General features: G+C 50.8%; 2 protein-coding genes across 5 annotated transcripts in view; one reads left to right on the top strand and one right to left on the bottom strand.

The window, feature by feature from the left end:
- TSHZ1 (teashirt zinc finger homeobox 1) overlaps positions 1-709 on the bottom strand; it is a 76,823-nt gene extending 76,114 nt beyond the window's left edge. Inside the window, exons 1-2 of one of the 2 annotated variants that reach the window (XM_086683233.1) lie at positions 691-709; positions 1-90 (exon numbers count right to left, since the gene is read on the bottom strand). The exon at positions 1-90 is cut by the window's left edge and continues 527 nt beyond it. The gene's annotated coding sequence lies outside the window, so the exon portion shown is untranslated. Of the gene's footprint in view, positions 621-690 lie in introns of those variants that run through there. The other variant, XM_086683232.1, reaches the window with a different exon arrangement.
- A 1,493-nt stretch (positions 710-2,202) lies between these two features.
- PTGR3 (prostaglandin reductase 3) lies at positions 2,203-15,606 on the top strand. 3 transcript variants are annotated; one of them, XM_086683234.1, is made up of 2 exons: positions 2,203-2,567; positions 9,088-15,606. In XM_086683234.1, exons 1-2 carry the CDS (start codon positions 2,359-2,361, stop codon positions 10,010-10,012), a joined length of 1,134 nt encoding a protein of 377 aa, XP_086539360.1. In that variant the 5' UTR covers positions 2,203-2,358; the 3' UTR covers positions 10,013-15,606. The 3 variants fall into 3 exon arrangements, with proteins under 3 accessions (XP_086539360.1, XP_086539362.1, XP_086539361.1); XM_086683236.1 differs by lacking the exon at positions 2,203-2,567 and adding an exon at positions 2,586-2,990; XM_086683235.1 differs by lacking the exon at positions 2,203-2,567 and adding an exon at positions 2,913-3,049.
- The last annotated feature ends 2,286 nt before the right edge of the window (positions 15,607-17,892 follow it).

The following is a 17,892-nucleotide window of genomic DNA, read 5'->3' as shown; positions in this document are numbered from 1 at the left end:
GCGGCGAGTGGTTTTAGTGCGCGGGTCGCAGCTTTCTCATTGTGCGCCAGCGAGGCCGATCCAGGCTGTCCTTTTCCTCCCGCACTTAGTCTAAGAGGAAGAAAGCAAACAAGACAGAGGAGTGAAGCCCCCGTACATACATGCGCCGGGGGGGTGGGGGAGATGTCAGGCGCTGCTCCACCTTCCAAACAGTCACAGATCAAACAGTGTCACCCCGCCGGAGCGCCACTTGGTGCCCCGCGCTCCCCGCGGGGCTTTGCCGCCAGGATCGCCGCTTCTTCCACCGCGAAATCTAATGCAAACACATTTTGATCATGGATTTTTGGCCGGTCTTGATCTTCCAACAGAAAAATTTTGAAAAATACACAAAAAGCACCCCCCTCCAAAAAAAAAAAAAAGCCAACAACAACAACCCGGAGAATGTGTGCAAAGGGGCGACGAGCGGACATTCACTGGGTGGGCGAGATGAGCGTGGACAGTCCCCCCCCAAACTCCTGGGAGAGAGGGAGATGCACTCTCGCTCTCTTCTCTTTTCAGTGAAATATAACACACATTCGGATCGCAGAGCTTTCAGACAGTCTCAACTGATAGACAGACACATCGAGCTGCTTTTCCTGCTTCAGTTTTTACTCCTCCTCCTCTCGCCAACGTCACCCTGACAATTACAAATAGGTCTCTCACAAACCATACCTGTCAATCTTTTTAATTGCTTTGTTTTCTTTTTTTTTTTTCTTTCCGGAGCTAAACAATATGACAAAAAAAAAAAAAAAAAAAGAAAGAAAGAAATCTTAATGCAGCATAACATAAAAGATTGCACATTGGAGAAAGACATTGAGGGGTTTGTTATTGTAATCCACTGGCTGATACCGGGTAAAACCCATGTGTTATAAGCCAAGTTAAGTAGACACTAGTTCCTGCAGATTTTTAAACCTGTAAGTCCACCCCCCCAACCCCTGGAACATTCATACACACGCACCCACGTGGACACAAACTATCCTTGGATGAGAATGTCCAACATTTGAGATAAAAATACCTGTGTCATTTTTGCAGTCTTAGGGGGTTAGATTTGATGGGGGGGGGGGCACTGTGTGGCTTCATGATTTTGGTAATTCTAGGTTAAGTGTAAAACAAGAGTGGGTTTTTTAATTAAAATGTATACCTTTAATAAAAATGTAAAGATGGACTCAGCTTATCATACAAAAACGTGGAAGATACTCAATTCGGTCCCTCTATGAAAAGTGAATTGATTATTTGGTCAATATAGACAATCAGGGAGAAAATTGGCATGATGGAACGTCGGATCCTTCTAGCTGGGTTATAAAATGAGGTCTTCATACATAATTGCAACGTCTCCAATTCAATTAAGTCCTTCGGCATCCCCACCTAGAAGTTTAAAATGCTTATGTGCTCTGGGACTATGGCCCTCTAGTTTCCAATTTTTGCGTTCTTTCCCAATGGGAACCTGTAACAGTCTTGTAGAGGCTACTTAAAACATTCATGGAAAAACACGAAATCTAGGCCAAAATAAATAAGATGGCTTAGTTCGTGCAACTTGCATGGGACAGGCTGAGGGCAGAAGGCGCGGGCAAGGCGTTCCGGGGCCCGGGGGGCCAGGAGCCTGGGGCGCCGGGTGCTCTGGGCGTCCCCGCCCCGCCCCGCGTTGGGTGCCTGCGCGCGTGCACTGGCGGCGGGGGCTCCCCGCGCGGCTCGGGGCCCCCGGCCGTGCCCCGCCGCCCCGGCCGCGCTCGGGGTTGATTCGTACCACCTTGCAAGGAAGTGAACGCTTCGCACGGGAAGGGGAGGTGCCTGCGCCGGCCGCTCGGCGCCGCGCCGCTCCGAGGACGCCCGGGGCTGCCGCCGGCTCAGGGCCGCGGCGGTCGCGGGACGCGCAGCTCCCCTCGCCGCCCCCCTCACCCTTTTAGAGGAGTCAAATCCGGCTTTTAGAGCGTGGGGAGGGTGGGGATATCCGGTGCCTCCCGGACGCCGGGAGAAAGGGGGAGGGCGGAGAGGATCCTTGGCCAGTCTGCGCCGAGCAGATTCAAACCAAAACAAAAAGATTAAAGGAGCAGCGGCCGGGGTGGCAGCGATCCCCAGGCCGGGACCCCGGGGGTGGCGCGTCCGGGAACCGCGGGGGCTGCGCGGACCGCCGGCGCTGCGCGCGGCGGGGAGGGAGGGGGAGAGAGGGAGCCAGTCGTAGTGGGGAAGGGGGGGGGAGGGAGTCGAGGGGAGCACGCGGGCCGGAGGAGGGGCGGACCCGCCTGCTCCGCCCGCCCGCGCCGAGCCGAGCCGAGCCGAGCGGCCCGGGCTGGGCGCGACCCCGGCCGGCGGCGGCGCAGAAAGCGGGCAGAGGCGCGGGCCATGCTTCGGCTGGCGCCCGCCGGGGCCCGGACCATCGTGGACATGTCGTACGCCCGCCACTTCCTGGACTTCCAGGGCTCCAACATCCCCCGCGCCATGCAGAAGCTGGTGGCGACCCGTCTGAGCCCCAACTTCCGCGAGGCCGTCACCCTGTGCCGGGACTGCCCGGTGCCACTCCCCGGGGACGGAGACCTCCTCGTCCGGAACCGGTGAGCCCGGCGCGCGCCCCCCCGCCCAGGCCGGGCGCCGGCCCGCGCTGCGCGGCTCCCCGGCTGTCCCGGGCCGGCCTGCGTCCCCACACTCCGGCGAGCGCTCGGGCGCACAGCCTGACTTTGCGAGATCCCGGGAAGTTGAACCCGCCGCCATCTGGCGAAGGCGAACGTAATGTGACTGTTGCCGGTGTGAATATCCGATGCCACGGAACGTCCTCATAACTGAGGGTTATTTTAATTTGGGATTCCCCTCCCCTCCCCCAGCCCTCCCTCCTCCCCCTCCCGCTCCCGAAATAAAACCGACGGGACCCAGAAGGGGAGGCTCCCCGCCCGGCCCACCCGCGCGCACCCACGGCTCCTGCGTTCCCATAATCTTTAGTGTGGACCAGGAACAGGCTGGACACAATCTGCGACGTTTAGGTAACGTGCTTTGGAGGAAGGAGGCCGAGGACCCGACTGGCTTTTCCCGTACGCTCCAGGTTGGCAGCCGCCTCGCCATGGCGGAGCCTGTCGTTGGGTGTGTTGGTGTGCACCTCGCCGGTGTCGTCTGCGTGTTGTCAGTGCTGTGTGGCTGTTGTCTGTGCCCCAGAGCTTACCGGCAGGCGCGTGGCGCGTCCGGGGCGGCTGGGCCAGGGCTGGGGTGGGGGCACGGCTGCATTCGCCTGCACGATCTGCAGACCTTTGGGTGGCACTCGAGTGGTCGCCCTACCTTCTGATCGCCTGTCCCACCTCCACACTCCCTACCTTGATGTGTTTCCAGCTCACTAATCTCTAGTAACCGGAGAGGTGTGGGAAGGAAAGGGACCTTAGTCTGTGGGAGCCGTGCCCTTCGGTCTCTGTTCGGTGGGTCCCCCTCGCCGCCTCATTTGCAGGCGGGGCATTCCCCATTGCTCTGTCCCCTACGCTAGAGCAGGGCTCACCCGCCTGCTCAGTCCCATCGGAGGACTACAATATTGCATGTTTCAGGTTGGATGTGCGGTTGAAGGAAGGCGTGAGTTCTGGTTGTAACTGTGTTGTAAATTGTGCCCTGGAAAGTCCTGTAAGTCACCTGCAAGGAGCGAAGGACAAAGTGTTCCCCACCTACATGGCTTGCTGCCACGTTTAGTCCGTTCATTTTTAGAGATTCATATCAGCCTCCCAAAGACTGCAAGATTGAATAATTCTGCTCATGATTTCAAACTTTTGGAGACCTGTTGGCAACGTAAAAATTGAGGGAGCCAAGGGTGGGGTTGAGGGGAAGCTGGCTCTCGGGCTGGGGTGCAGAGAGTGCCTGAAAAGGTGGATGTGTGTGTCCTTCTAAAAGTTTTCATCGGTGGAAACAAGGCTGTAGAGGATTTCTTCTTTATGGGATAAAGCGCTAAAGCTATTGAGCTAAGGCTACGTATCCTACCAAGTTAAAAAGAAGGAACACACACAGAGCACACCAGACACACGAGTGATTTGCTAGAAGTTGAGATGAGAGCAGGCTGAAAAGCCTCCAGGCTTTAACCAGCAAAAAAGTTTCACATGGGCCGGTTTCTGTTTCTTTTCTTCTAATTTTTCTGATCAGGTACACTGTTGACGGTGAGCACTGATGTAAAACACACACCACTGCTTGAATAAAATCCATTTCAGACACCGGGTGTGAAATGGGGAGGGGGCGACTGAGCAGAGCGGGCAGGGGAAGGTGTGAAGTTAGAGCACTCCCAGCAGCGGCGGAGTGGCACCACCCGCCAGCGCTGTCCGTGGAGGGTGCTCCCGCCCGCCCGGTGCTGCCGCCTGGCCTCTCTACCTGCCGTGTTCCCCAACCCCCTGGGTTGTCCTCCCCTCCTCCGGCTCCTCTGACTGCTCCCTCGCCGTCACCCTTAGCTGCTTCTTCCGCGACAGGGCCCGGGGAACCCCCTGCGCTGGGTCACCGGGGATGGTCCCCGAATTCGGTGGTCAGGGATCTGGAGCCGCGGCTCCCAACGTTTGGAGCTCATCGGTTCGGATCGTTTTAGGATCCATGCCTCTCTTTTCCCTTCACATATGCCAAGAGCCCCCTTTAGTATAGTATGTTTATTATGGGTACAACCTGACCTCTAACTTCTACCTTGAAGCCCATATCAGAAAGAGAATGGGGCCAGGTTTTCTGCCTGTTGGGAGGGGGTGAATCTTTGCATCCTCTTTCCCTACTCTGTGGAGGATCTGCTCCTAACCCCAAATTGTAAGAAGATCCTTTATACTTGTAAATAGTTGGGGGGGGGGGAGGGGGGAGGCATTTTACAGATTTTTTTTTTTTTTTTAAGAATAGACTGGACCTCTATTCACGGCAGGTTAGTTCATTTAATCCTAGACCAAATCTTCCCCAGGAACAGTGTTAATTGCATAAAAATTTCATGCAAGCACTTTTCATTTTTCTCCTAATAAAAATCTACTCTGGAATGAATGGCTTAAGCGCACATTCACTTGTTCAGAAAGGCGTTTGGGGATTTTCACTGTGCCCCTCCTGACTCTTCCTTTCAGTTGGATATTTGCACATCTCATTCCCTCTTAACAGAAAATACAAATTCTTTATTCACAGAGAGGGAAGTGCTTTTAAGTCAGAGGTAGGTTTAGGATAATCAAGTTTATCCCATTTAGGGAAGGTGTGAAAGGGGCGCATAAAATCCCTGCAGAATGTCTAATTGATGTCCCTTTATCCAGTGCTCACTGTTTCCTACAGCCGAGGACAACTTCACAACCCCCTCTCAATGCCCAGCCCTCAGGAAAGAGAAGGAAAGGGAGAAAGACACCCTCCGGTTAAGTCAGCTTGTGTGCTATTTTTAGCCTTTTTTCGAAGGATAGTGACACATTATTTCGTTTCCAAATATTTCTAACGATTTTCTGCTCAAGTGTAAGATAATGGAGCAAAGAGTTTGTAGTAATGGCAAAGAGCAGGTGGGGGATGGGGAAGGCGTTTTTGATAAACGGTTTGTTGCTCACGGGGAGGGTAACAGTATTTCTGCTGACTCTCCAGGCGGAGATTTTTTTCCCTTTTCTTTCCTTTCCTTTTCTTTTTCCTTTTCTTTTGTCTTTTCTTTTTTCTCCTTTTTTTTCCCTTTCCTTCTCTTTTCTTTCCTTTTCTTTCTTCTCTTCCCTTTCTTTCTTCCTTCCTTCCTTTCTTTTTAAGTAAGATCTGATTTGGACGGCGCTGTTTGGCTCCCAGTGTTGAAGGCTCCAGAGTGGAGCCTTCGCATTTTGTTTTTGTTCAAAGAAAGCGCTTCCCTGCCTCTGCAGGACTGCCTGCTTCATAATAAACACGACGAAGGAAGGGGTTCAGCACTTTTTAGTATAAATAAACCGGCGACTCTCGAAGGGTATATATTTGGGGAAAGCCTTTACCGGCCCCATTCTTTTTCCTGGGGTTCCTCGATTTTAGTCTTCTGAGTGGATCCTCCGGTCGGATTGCCAGGACCCTGCACTTATTAAGAGCATATATTTTAAATTAAGGCACAAGGAGAGTCTCGAAATGCACGCATTCTACCAAGCGTGCCTTTCCTTTCTTTTTCTCGCTTGCTTGCCCTTTGCTGTCCCCTGCTCCCCGGCCCGGGCCCCCTTTCCCATTGCGCCCGCTGCTCTTGAACTTGTTTCTGGAGGGGCGGAAGGCGCGGGCTCCCGACCCTCAAGCAGCTCTTCCCAAAGCCCAGGTAAGGCCGAGGGCTCATCCAGGCAGTGGCGGGTCCCCACCTGCTGCGGCGGCCACGCGGCGTCAAAGCTGGGGTCCTGGGGAGGCGGGGGCCCACCGGGGGCCCAGAGACCCGGGAGAGGGCGAGGTGCGCAGAGCGGAGTAGCGGGGAGCTGTCGCCACCAGCCCGAGCGACTCCTTCACCGACGACGAGGCAGGCAATTTAGAAGACGGCAGGGCGGGGGGAGGGGGAAACATGGAAAAAAAAAAAATACGGGGGTGCTTGCGAGGCCAAGGTCACGGTCCGGCCGCAGGCGGGCCCCGGGCGTGTGGCCTCTGCGCTCCAGCGCGCTGTGTGTTCTCCGGACTCCCGGGGAGCTTGACGGCCCTGCGCCCGGGCTCCGCGGCCTGCGCTGACTAGGCTTGCCCGCCGGGACCCCGCCCGGCCCGGGGAGGCCGAGGTCATGATCGCAGGCCTGGGCGGCGGCCCCTCCTCCCCAAAGCCCGGCCTCTCCGCTCGGCCCCAGCCTGCTCCGGGACTCAGAGTCCCCGATCGCGCCTCTCCGTGGTGGCGGTGGAGAGCCGGGACGGGTGGGGAGGCAGTCGGCGGAGGCCGGGCACTTCCGAGGGGAGACGGTTCCAGAAGGACTTCTGGCGCCCAGCAGGTTGGGTGCCGCAGGGCACACGCAGAGCCGTGTGCAACCTGGACGGGGCGTGCAGAGGGCCCTGCGGGTCTCTGCCGCTGCTCCGGCTGTGCCCGGGCTCAACCGCAAGGTTCGATTTGCTTTTTGAGGCAAAGCCCCCATGGAAAACTTAAGCTGCCGCTAGTCAGCCGCGGGCGCCCCAGCTCCCAGCAGAGCCCGCTCCCACCTCCACTTGACCATCGCCCCCCACTCCGGCGCCTGCCTGTGCCCTCTCCTCCACTTTCCTCCTGCCTTCGCCCCGCTTGCTCCTGCCATCTCTCCCCCTGGCAAGTGGCAAACCACAGCTGGGAGCGAGGGACAGCCAGAGATGCATTTTCCTCCAGCAGCCCCCCCCCCACCCCACCCAGGGCGAGCTCCTTAGAGGTGGGGAGGACCCGTGGGGCCAGCCCGCCACAGGGGCGTCCCTCTGAGTCCAAGGGGGGGGGGGTTCCCCGAGGAGGAAGGGCCTCTCCAGTTGGGACTGAGACAGGAGGAGAGAGGGGCACAGGAAGGGTTAATCCTGGGCGAAGAGACAGGAGCTGACGGCAGGGCCTCAGTCCCCCACCCCTGGAGCAAGCCACCGTCACTTCCACCCCACGGACCCCTTCCTGGACTTTGCTTTACAGCCTATACAGCAGGGGCACCGGAGGCGAGACGCTCCAGCTGGGCTCTGCCCTAGCTGCCTTCTGTGAAGTCCAGAGGCATGCTCGGAGGAACCTGGCCCTTTTTTTTTAAAAAAAAGCCCAAACCCCGAGAATTATGTAAATTGAAAGGAAAGATCAGGCGCCCACCCCCAAAATACAATCTGGTATTAAATCCCAGATGGAAAACCAGCAAAAATCATTTCCCCCACTTTTCATTATTGTGTTATCATCGATGGCTATGGAATTCTGTAGTGTGCTGTTGAGGCTACGTGATGTGCTAACTTCTGAAAGCAGCTTGACATGCCCCAAAGAAATTGTTTCCTGCTTTCTTATTTCTACAATATGTAGAGAGCTTTCAATATTGTAGATACACAGGGCATGATCATCAGGGAACATTTATAAGTGCAAAGTGTTATCTCTAATACGGTAGAAGTGGGTCCTTGCACAGGGCAGTTTTGGTTTATTAAGTTAAATTAAAAGTGAATTATTTTAAAATGACCCACTTACCAGCTTTTCTTCTGCCACCAGATACCCCCATCTTTTCATTTCATTACAGGTGGAAATGACATTTTTAGGGTCCTCCATTATGTGTCTAAGCCACCTCCTGACATTTTTTAGTAGACGGCTTTTTTTCTTATGTATTAGGATATTTTTGTTATGAGGTATACGGAGATGAGAAAAAGCTGGTAAAAATACCGGCCTCGCAATTAAAGTGACTCTGGATACCAAAGTGAAAATAATCATCTGGTATTAATCAAGTTATGTCTCTGCTTCTTGTTGAGGAAAAATATAGTGACGATTTGCTTTCCTTTTCATCTAAAAAGCACTGTAAAATGTTGAATGTTCCATAAAAATTTCTACCCTTATGAGACAATTTTTGTTCAATTAATCAAAATGCATAGTTTCACGCTGGACATAGTTACATCAGAAAGAAAATTTGCTGCGGCCAGTCTAGCAGTGTTTTAAACAACCCTGCAGTAACATGTAGCAGACGATGACCTTGCACACTGCCTGAATCTTCAATAATATCATTGTCATTACTATTATTATCCGAAGTGTTAAATTGTCGCCAGAATCAATACAAGTCTACTTCTCCGAATATATTTTATCTCACTGTTGTTTTTAACATCTTTATTAAGAGGCCAATTAATTTCCAACTCATAGCTGCAGTGAAGTTTGCATATAAGAGGGCTTCCTGACTTTTTTTTTTTTTAACAGTTTGTTTCTCCTTTTGAAAGAAAGAGGAGGAAAAGAAAATGCGTGTGAAATAAAGAACTTCGTGTTTAAAGTGGTACGAAACGATTCCCAATCTGATTTAAAAAAATAAAATATACCAAAATTCTGATTGCAAATCCCGGTCAAGCTGATACTTGTTTAACTTTTTTTTTTCAACTGAATATCAAGACTGATTTTTTTTTTTTTTTTTTTTTGAATTCTACCAGGATAGATAGCTGAGCCACCCGTCCACAGTCCCTGGAATTAGAGGAATTTTTCTAAGCTGGATACCAAGGCCTTGGTGAAGGAAACATCTTAATATCCTCGTTTGTTTGTCTGTTTTCTTCTAGATTTGTCGGTGTTAATGCATCTGACATCAACTATTCAGCTGGCCGGTATGACCCTTCGGTGAAGACCCCCTTCGATGTAGGTTTCGAGGGCGTGGGGGAGGTGGTAGCCTTAGGCCTCTCTGCCAGTGCCCGGTACACGGTGGGCCAAGCTGTGGCTTATATGGCACCTGGCTCTTTCGCGGAGTATACCGTGGTGCCTGCCAGAGCTGCGGCCCCCGTGGCCTCTGTGAAACCCGAGTATGTCACCGTGCCGGTGAGCGGTACCACCGCGTACATCAGCCTGAAAGAGCTCGGAGGACTGTCCGAAGGGAAAAAAGTTTTGGTGACGGCAGCAGCGGGGGGAACGGGCCAGTTCGCCGTGCAGCTTGCCAAGAAGGCCAAGTGCCATGTCATTGGGACCTGCTCTTCTGATAAAAAGTCCGCTTTTCTGAAATCGATCGGCTGTGATCGCCCCATCAACTATAACGCCGAGCACGTCGGTACGGTCCTGAAGCAGGAGTACCCCGAAGGGGTCGATGTGGTGTATGAATCCGTCGGGGGAGCCATGTTCGACTTGGCCGTAGATGCCTTGGCTACCAAAGGGCGCTTGATAGTCATTGGGTTCATCTCCGGCTACCAGACTCCCACCGGCCTTGCGCCTGTGAGAGCAGGAACCTTACCGGCCAAACTGCTGAAGAAATCCGCCAGCGTTCAGGGCTTTTTCTTGAACCATTACCGTTCTGAGTATCAAGCAGCCGTGGAGCACTTGCTTCAGATGTGTGTGGACGGAGACCTGGTTTGCGAGGTGGACCTCGGAGACCTGTCTGCAGAGGGCAGGTTCATCGGCCTGGAGTCCGTATTCCGGGCTGTCGATTATATGTACATGGGAAAAAACACTGGGAAAATTGTACTCGAACTACCTCACTCTGTCAACAGTAAGCTGTAAACTCAGAACGATGGCAGAAGTCAAAGGAGAAAGAAAACAGGCACCTTCTTCCTCAGAAAGAGTCGAATCGGTTTATTTTTGGTGGGTAATGGAGATCATATCTCTTAAAAGGTGTTAACGAATGAGTTTCTCTCTCTCTCTCTCTCTCTTTTTCTTTTTTGCCCCTCCCTTGAAAAAAAATGCCAATAAAAACTTCCCTCGATGGCTCAGAGGTAAAACCGTTACATTCAGTTCTTTGGCCATAGACAGTCTCATTCCAGGCTTTATTGTTCCAGGGAATTAAATTAATTCCTGATGCAAGATCTGATCAAATCAGTATGCCTTCAGCTTGATGGGATTTTAAAATCAGTCTTGAAAATAGTTCACAAATTCCTTACTTTGGGAGAGTTTGGTCTTCCGCTAACGAGCAGTTAATAGATAGGAGACAGGGCAGGAGGACAGCCATCTATTCTCAGAGTCCATATTCCCAGGAAATGGCCCTTCCTTTCTTATAAATCACCAACTATCTAAATGGAAATTTGGAGGAATTCTCCCAAAACTTTGATTTTTGTTTTTTTGTTTGTTTAGATCATTAGGAAAATGACTAAGTGAACACAGACCTATTTTTTAAAAGTCTCTGCTGTTTAATGCTTTACGCACAATTATCCTGGGGAGGCACATGTGGCATGGGAAGCCTCTCTCTTCCCTTAAGAAGCAAATTAGTGTTGAAAACCGATGAAGACAAAAGCAGATTTTGGAAAGGGGCTCTACGGAGATCTGGGGGTTACCTGCCCAGGAAGGAAAGGACGTGCTTCATCCACGGGGAGGGTCTGCACAACAAAACCCCCACCACGAGGGGAGACGCACTCTCTAGGCACACCGCCAGAGGCTGATAACAGCATCCTTCATAGGCCTGAGGTGGGATCCCTCAAAGGGCACCATGCGGAGGAGGGGCTTGATGGGATGGGAAATAAGATACTTGCTCCGTGTTGCAGACTTTCTTGGACACCGTGTGTTTTCTCTCTGATCACGGAAACAGAATAGCGTGCTTAGCGTGGAACGCTGTTCCTCCGTTCCCACTTTACTTCTCTGTGCCCTCGCTCTGTCGGGGATGAGGCGCTCCTGGGCACCGCTGCCTGGGGTCACACGTGAGAGTCCCGTCATGGGCCTTCTCTCGTGAGCCATGCCTACAGCCGACGTGCCTGCCCCCTCGCCTTCAGCTCGGCTTTCGCCGTTCCGTTGGAAATCCCACGGTGCCTTTCTGATCGAAGGCAAAGCTCACCAGATCCTTTTCTCAAAGCCTCTGGCCCCAGTGTATCTAACATGCTAAATAAATAGGAACGCAATTAAAGATGCTCCGGGAAACCCGGTGACCATATTTAATTTTTCTTTTCCTCCCGTCTGAGGAGTGAGGAAATCCTACTGCTGAATAGCTGTTAGTATCTATTTTACAAGATTTACTCATTTTCAGGTACCTAATGTAGCTGCTAGCATGCATGCACAACAATACAATTTATATGGTAAATGGGACCAAATAATGGCTTCACTGAATGTTATGGCTGCACTGAAGGGAAATGTCACGGTAAATAGCTGCCAAATTATGGATCATGCCGAAGTGTCACAACTGCACTAAAGACAAATAGCACTAGAGGCTACTGCCACTGTGACGCTTTTGAGTTATGAAGAAGGGTAGAAGCCTGATGCAAGCCTCTTTGTGTCCTCATTATAGCAAGGGGTGACGAACGCAGGGTACAAGAAAAGCTGGCCCAATGTGGCGCTCGGTTATTAATCTGTCCCTTTCAGACCTAACAGCCACGGCCAAACGGAAGGAGACTTCGCCTCGCTTTTGGATACGCACACAAACACAGGGGAGGGGACAGGTTTTATGAATGTATCTGCACGGGAAATGACTGGTAATGGGAAAGCGCTGCGATCCAATCATCCCATCAAAGAACAGTCCCCGTGTGTGCTGCTCCCCGTGCGGATAGATGTGCGAAGTCTGAGCGGTAATGTACTTTCTCCCTTTGTCAAGGCGAGGAACCAGGACGCTGCCAGCTCTCGCTTCTTACAAACTGAAGTGCGTCCCGGTTTCTCTCATTTTAATGGGAGGGTAATAAATATGAAAGACCAGCATTTTAACGGATGGATCCCTGAAGCCGCAGAATGGAAATTTATTATGTTTTGAAGGAATCGACTAAATTCAGCTATGTAAAAAAAAAAAAAAAAAAAAAAAAAAAAGACTTTTTTTTTTCAAACACTCAGGTTTAAAATAAAACATAATCTGAAATCCTCGTGCTCTCCCCCCCCCAAACTAAGAAACTGCAGGACATGCTGTTTTCATTTATTCGTAGAAAACAAGCATGAAGGATTCCGCCCATTCAGATAATGCCAAAAATATGTTTAAACTTTTTTTTTTCCTTATTCTTCTGAAAAATGATTTGTAAATTGAGGGTCATAGTTCAGCATCAGTTTCATCTTCTGGGATTATCGTTCAAGACCAGCGTCTAATGGGAGGTGAAATGGTGTGATGTTCTCAACACCTTTCTCCTGAACTGTTATCGCAGATCACAAAAAGTACATCCATAATTCAGGGCGATTGTCAGTCTTTGTTTTAGAGACAGGGCCGGGGCTGAATGATCATGGTGGATGAATTACTTCTCGGTTCTCAGGGTGGCCTTCTCTGCGCATCAGCCTTGAGGTCTCTGGCTGGGCAGACGGAGCGGTTGACTGGTAAGCGAGCCTAGAAGCTATTCTTTGCCGTTCCGTCGTGACTTCTAAAAAACCCAATGCCGTCCCTTCAAATTTGTTTTGCACGCAAAAGAAAAAAAAAATACCAACATCGTTATTTCGGGTCTCTCTGACAGTGAACTCTGCTATTGAACGATGTCAGCATCCAAAAAAAAAAAAGCTCCGGAAACTGGGAATAGTCTGCAAAGAAATGACACAGAAGTTTTGCTCGATATGCTCTATGCGTTGTTATTATATGATTCCATCTGGATGGAGTTTCCCAAGGGTACGATGGAGCCTTTATAAGTGGCCACTAGTAATCAGCCAGTATTTATCTAACGAAAGTGCAGTGACAGGTAGCTGCTGCTTATTAAAATGAAAATCCTACGGTATGTACTTAAGGAACATTCCAGCTAACGAGGAGGTAACGTCCTCCGTACAACACAGACCTTCTTTTTGTGTCCACGCCACAAGATGCTGGAAACTTGACAAATGATATCATTTAAGACACATGCCTGCCGTAGGGACCTGCTTTCTGGGTTCCTGTTTCTGGCTTTTATTTGGGTAACATTTATAACGGCCACCCGACTTGTAACGGGTAGGGTTTTAACCCCTTCATGAAGCTCCCAATTAGCATGAATTTACGACGATTGGGGTTTCCTTTAAAATGGGGAAGGGGGCGTTTAGGACTGAAAATATTTTTCTTGATCACTTTACCACATGTACACATGGGGTAAAGGCCGTATTTTAGAGTTATATAAAAACAGATGAGCCATGGGGAACTTTCAGGAAAAATACGACAGAAAAAGACCAAGCACAACCAACTGTGGGCGATACTTTCCTAGGGGCTACTGTGCACGTTCTGTGAATGTAACCCACATGTGATGTGGCCTGGTTTGATGGGTTCCTAATCGCTGCTCTCTATCCTCCTGCCTCTCTTCTGTTTTTAAACACCGTCTGTTATTGATAGCGCTTATTTAGAGACCCAAAATGTATCTTCGCAGACGTTGTTTTGGGGTTTGGGATTTGCTGGGGTTTTTGTGACAGTCAGATGTTCTGTAACTAATGTTTCAGTTATGGCCCAGAATTAAATATTTAGGATCATATTTCAGAAATCAAATGTGAAACGCTGGATTCTCGACACCATGGATGTGGGCGTGTCAAACTTTAAAATCGGTTGCTTAGCCTTACGTTATTTCAACCTGTAGAAAGAGGACTGTTTGATACGAGAACCTTATTGTTGTTACCATGAGCAAATGATAGGACACCGCCCCCCCCCAAAAAAAGTGCTACACAAAATACGTAAAGTATATTTTTACCCACATGTATCAGTCCAAGTAATTCTTGATAGTAGAGAGTTGATAGTCAAAGAAAGTCAAATAAGGTGTGTGCGTGAGGTCTGTATGTAATTCCTTCCTTCACGAGGCAGGAGTGCAGATGAGCCCTGACGGTAAGACTGAGCTGCTGCGAACACTCTCCTCCCATCTGTTCCCGAGGCCTCGGTTTCTGCCAGCGTGGACCTGCCCTTCAGTGCTCGCTGATGCTTCTCCAGTGGCATCGACACTCCCGGGAAGCATGTCTTGGATCCCTCCAGCACACGGGTAAGTGCCGCATGGAGTACAGTTTGGGGGAACCGATGTGTGCCTCGTATGTCCCGGGAAGCACGGAGCCAAAAGCACAGAGATTTCAACGGCCCCCCAAAGTAAGAGTTTCCCTGGAAGGGCACTATCTGACAGTGCCTTCCTGCCAACACGAAATTAAAATAATAATTAAAACACACCCTGCTGACTGACGGTAGCATCCAACATGAAAGATGGATTTGTGCTTAGAGCTCAGAAGAATGTTCCCTAAAATTGTCGGCTACTGGCCAGCCTTCTCCTCCCCACAAAAGGGCTAAGCTGCATTTTAGAATGACTGGAATGAACAAACTCCTTGGTGGGGGAAGATGTGGAACCGTGATCGGGGAAGGGAGGGTGTCCTCCTTAGAAGAGTCTGTCTTGCCTCCTGTGTGGCTGTGTGCCTGTACCTGGGGGGGGCGGCCACAGGCACAGAACCGGAAGGAGCCCAGGACCCCTTCTGCCCCTCATACATGAGAAGACTCAGTTGTCCCTTAAATGGTAAAATTTGGCTGGGGCGCCTGGGGGCTCAGTCGGTTAAGCGTCCGACATCGGCCCAGGTGATGATCTCACGGTTGGTGGGTTCAAGCCCCGCGTCGGGCTCTGTGCTGACAGCTCAGAGCCTGGAGTCTGCTTCGGATTCTGCGTCTCCCTCTCTGTCTCTCTGCCCCTTGCCCGCTCGTTCTCTCTGTCTCAAAAACAAATAAGCATTAAAATAAAAAAACAATAAAATTTGGGAGTGAAGGGACAATCTAGTTCTTTCTACCCCCTTGTGTAAATGAAGAAACCAAGACCCAGGAAGAATAGGTACCTTGTGTGGGGCCACAGAGGTCACTGGACTCCAAAATGAAACTAGAGGTCAGGCAGGTGCCTTCTCGGGCCTCTGGGCGACCTCTGGCTTATCCCCTGTATAATTTGCCAAGGTCCCTCGGTCCGTGGCTGATTAAAAGTGTCACAGAGTAACAACTGGCCTTTATGATAAATCTTTCTGTGGATGAGACAATACTGAACCCAGGAAGGATATCACGGTTCTGACCACGAAAGTGTGTTTCGCTCAGGACCCCCTTTAATCGAGCACAAGTCATGGTTCCAGATCATTTGATTCTGTGTCATCTAAATATCACACAAGCTTCTGGGGGAAAAAGTACTCAGTGGAATTAATGGCTGAACGCTCCCAATTTCGTTTTAATGCTACAAGGAAGGTCTCTGTCCTATCAATGTATTCTTGGATGTCCAATAATGAAAATCAAATAAAGAAAATCTTCATTATCATGTGTTGAGTGGGGTTTTTTTTTTTTTTTTTTGGTAGAGTCATTTCACCCGCTTATGTTATTGCCTATAGGAAGCCAATGTCTGACCCTGATCATTTTTGTAATAGCAGAACATCTAGAATCTGAATTTGCGGCTCTACCTGAAATCGAATCTGAATCCAGCAGACTCAGGGCCATGGCGGATGGATGTGTGTGCTGGCAGCCAGAAGAGCTCTAAGGGGCAGGAGACGTGTATGGGGGTAGATACTGGCGGGTCCCACATTTCATGCTCGCGTGTGGCGAGAATCTCCCACTCCGTGCAAATGACAGATCATAATTAAGGCTCAGAAGCAAGCCCTTCAAAACCACATGACATTGAATGCTCATGCCTCTCCGCATCATCTCTGTCTTCCTTGAACTCATGCATAACAAGCGTAAACTTTCAACTTTACACGAACAAATCCTTTCCCAGTAGAAACCGCTTCTTTTAACATTGAAAAACCCTTCTCGGCGACGGCAACAATGTCACAGGCAATCTCATTTTGTCGAAAACCTCACGTCTCACCAGGGGACTGGTTGCAGTAGGGGCCCCCTCTACCCGCTGTTGGAATTTACATTTGGAAATTGAATTGTCTCCTTGAGGGTCTTTATTCCAAGTACCTTTTGGAGAATTATTCACATCCAAGTACACAGAATGGGACCAAGCTGAAGGAGGACCAACCAGTGTCTCCCCAGCTGGGAAAACACACACACACACACACGCACGCACACACACACACACACACACACACACACAAAAAAAAAAAAAAACAGAAAGCAAAACCACATGCTCATTCCCTAGCAATAAAATTACGTTGTCATTGCGGAAGAATATTAGTCATTTTGAGTTTTCCGTGTACTTTGCACACCGTCTTGAAACTCGCTCACAAGTTTGACTGTTTGAAAGCAAGGTCACTGTCCTCCCCTCTTCACTATTAGTTAAGAGAGGAGGAAGCGAGGATAAGGCCCATCTCACACATGAAGGGGTGAAAGTGCAGAGAAATGACTTGCCTTTGATCACCGAGCCACCGGTAGAGAAGAGCCTGGGGCTCCCGGAGGGTTCTCAGACCGCAGCTGCGTCTCCCTAGAACGCGGTGCTCGTCCAAGTTCGCCATGTGCACGTGTCACCCGTCATGACGCAGGTCCTGATGCCACAGGTCCGGGGCGGGGCCCAAGGGTCCGCATTCCCCACGCGACGGGGATGCTCCAGGGAACGTGCTTGGAGCACTAGATCACACTGCCTTCGAAGGGATTCCCGTCTTGTGAAATGCTGTTTTGTAAAGGCCTCTCTGAGTAACCCGGAGGCCACCGAGGCACGAGTTACAAATGCAAGAACGTGCTGTGACTATGAAAACGGCTGCCTTTATCGTCACATTTTCAACACCTTTAAATTAGCCGTTCCTTCTGAAACTCAGCCGTGACACTGACCTGTCTGCCATTTACAGCACTCTGCCAGCAGCCGAATTCATACAGGCCTCAATGCAGCGGAAAGGTAACCCGGGTGTCCCGGGGCCGCTCAGCAAAACGTGACAACAGACGCCCGGCCTCGGTCTTCGCTGCCTTTCGAATAGAAGCAGGGCCCAGAAGGACCGAAACCCTTCCCGTTTGCCTTCAGCTTCTTCAGTCCAGTTCTCCATCAGTGCCATTTTCTTCCTGCCCAGCGTCCCCAGTTAAGCATTGGTCCTTCTCTGGGAGCACTGAGTGCAAACACCAGCCAGCCAGTCCTGCACTGGGGCTGCCCTCAGTGGGCATGTGAGCCTCAGTGATGCACTCTTTTACGATTACCCTGAGCCCGGGAGGGCGCCCAGCTGGCATCCACTTTTGGATCAGGTCGCTGGGAACCAGCCACCGGGCACCACCCGTAACCTCTATTTAAAGACCGACCTCTAGAGTTCACGCTAATCGAAGAGGCTGTGGCCTTCATCGGGAGAAATCGTCATCCACACAAGTGCTTCTTCATAAACCAGTGTAGCAATCAGAGGAAGGGCTGTCTAGACGGGGAAAGGGTAAGAGAGCATTTTGGTATCAAAAAGGAAGCCGAGGGGCGCCTGGGTGGCTCAGTCGGTTAAGCGTCCGACTTCGGCTCAGGTCACGATCTCGCAGTCCGTGAGTTCGAGCCCTGCGTCGGGCTCTGGGCTGATGGCTCGGAGCCTGGAGCCTGCTTCCGATTCTGTGTCTCCCTCTCTCTCTGCCCCTCCCCTGCTCACGCTCTCTCTCTGTCTCAAAAATAAATAGAAACATTAAAAACAACAAAAAAAAGGAAGCCGAG

Source organism: Puma concolor, chromosome D3 (genome assembly GCF_028749965.1).
Source record: "Puma concolor isolate L17-30 chromosome D3, mPumCon1.1.hap2, whole genome shotgun sequence".
In the NCBI taxonomy this organism is placed as follows: domain Eukaryota; kingdom Metazoa; phylum Chordata; class Mammalia; order Carnivora; family Felidae; genus Puma; species Puma concolor.
The sequence above is the reverse complement of the archived record's forward strand: the minus strand, read 5'-3'. Positions and strand labels throughout refer to the sequence as shown.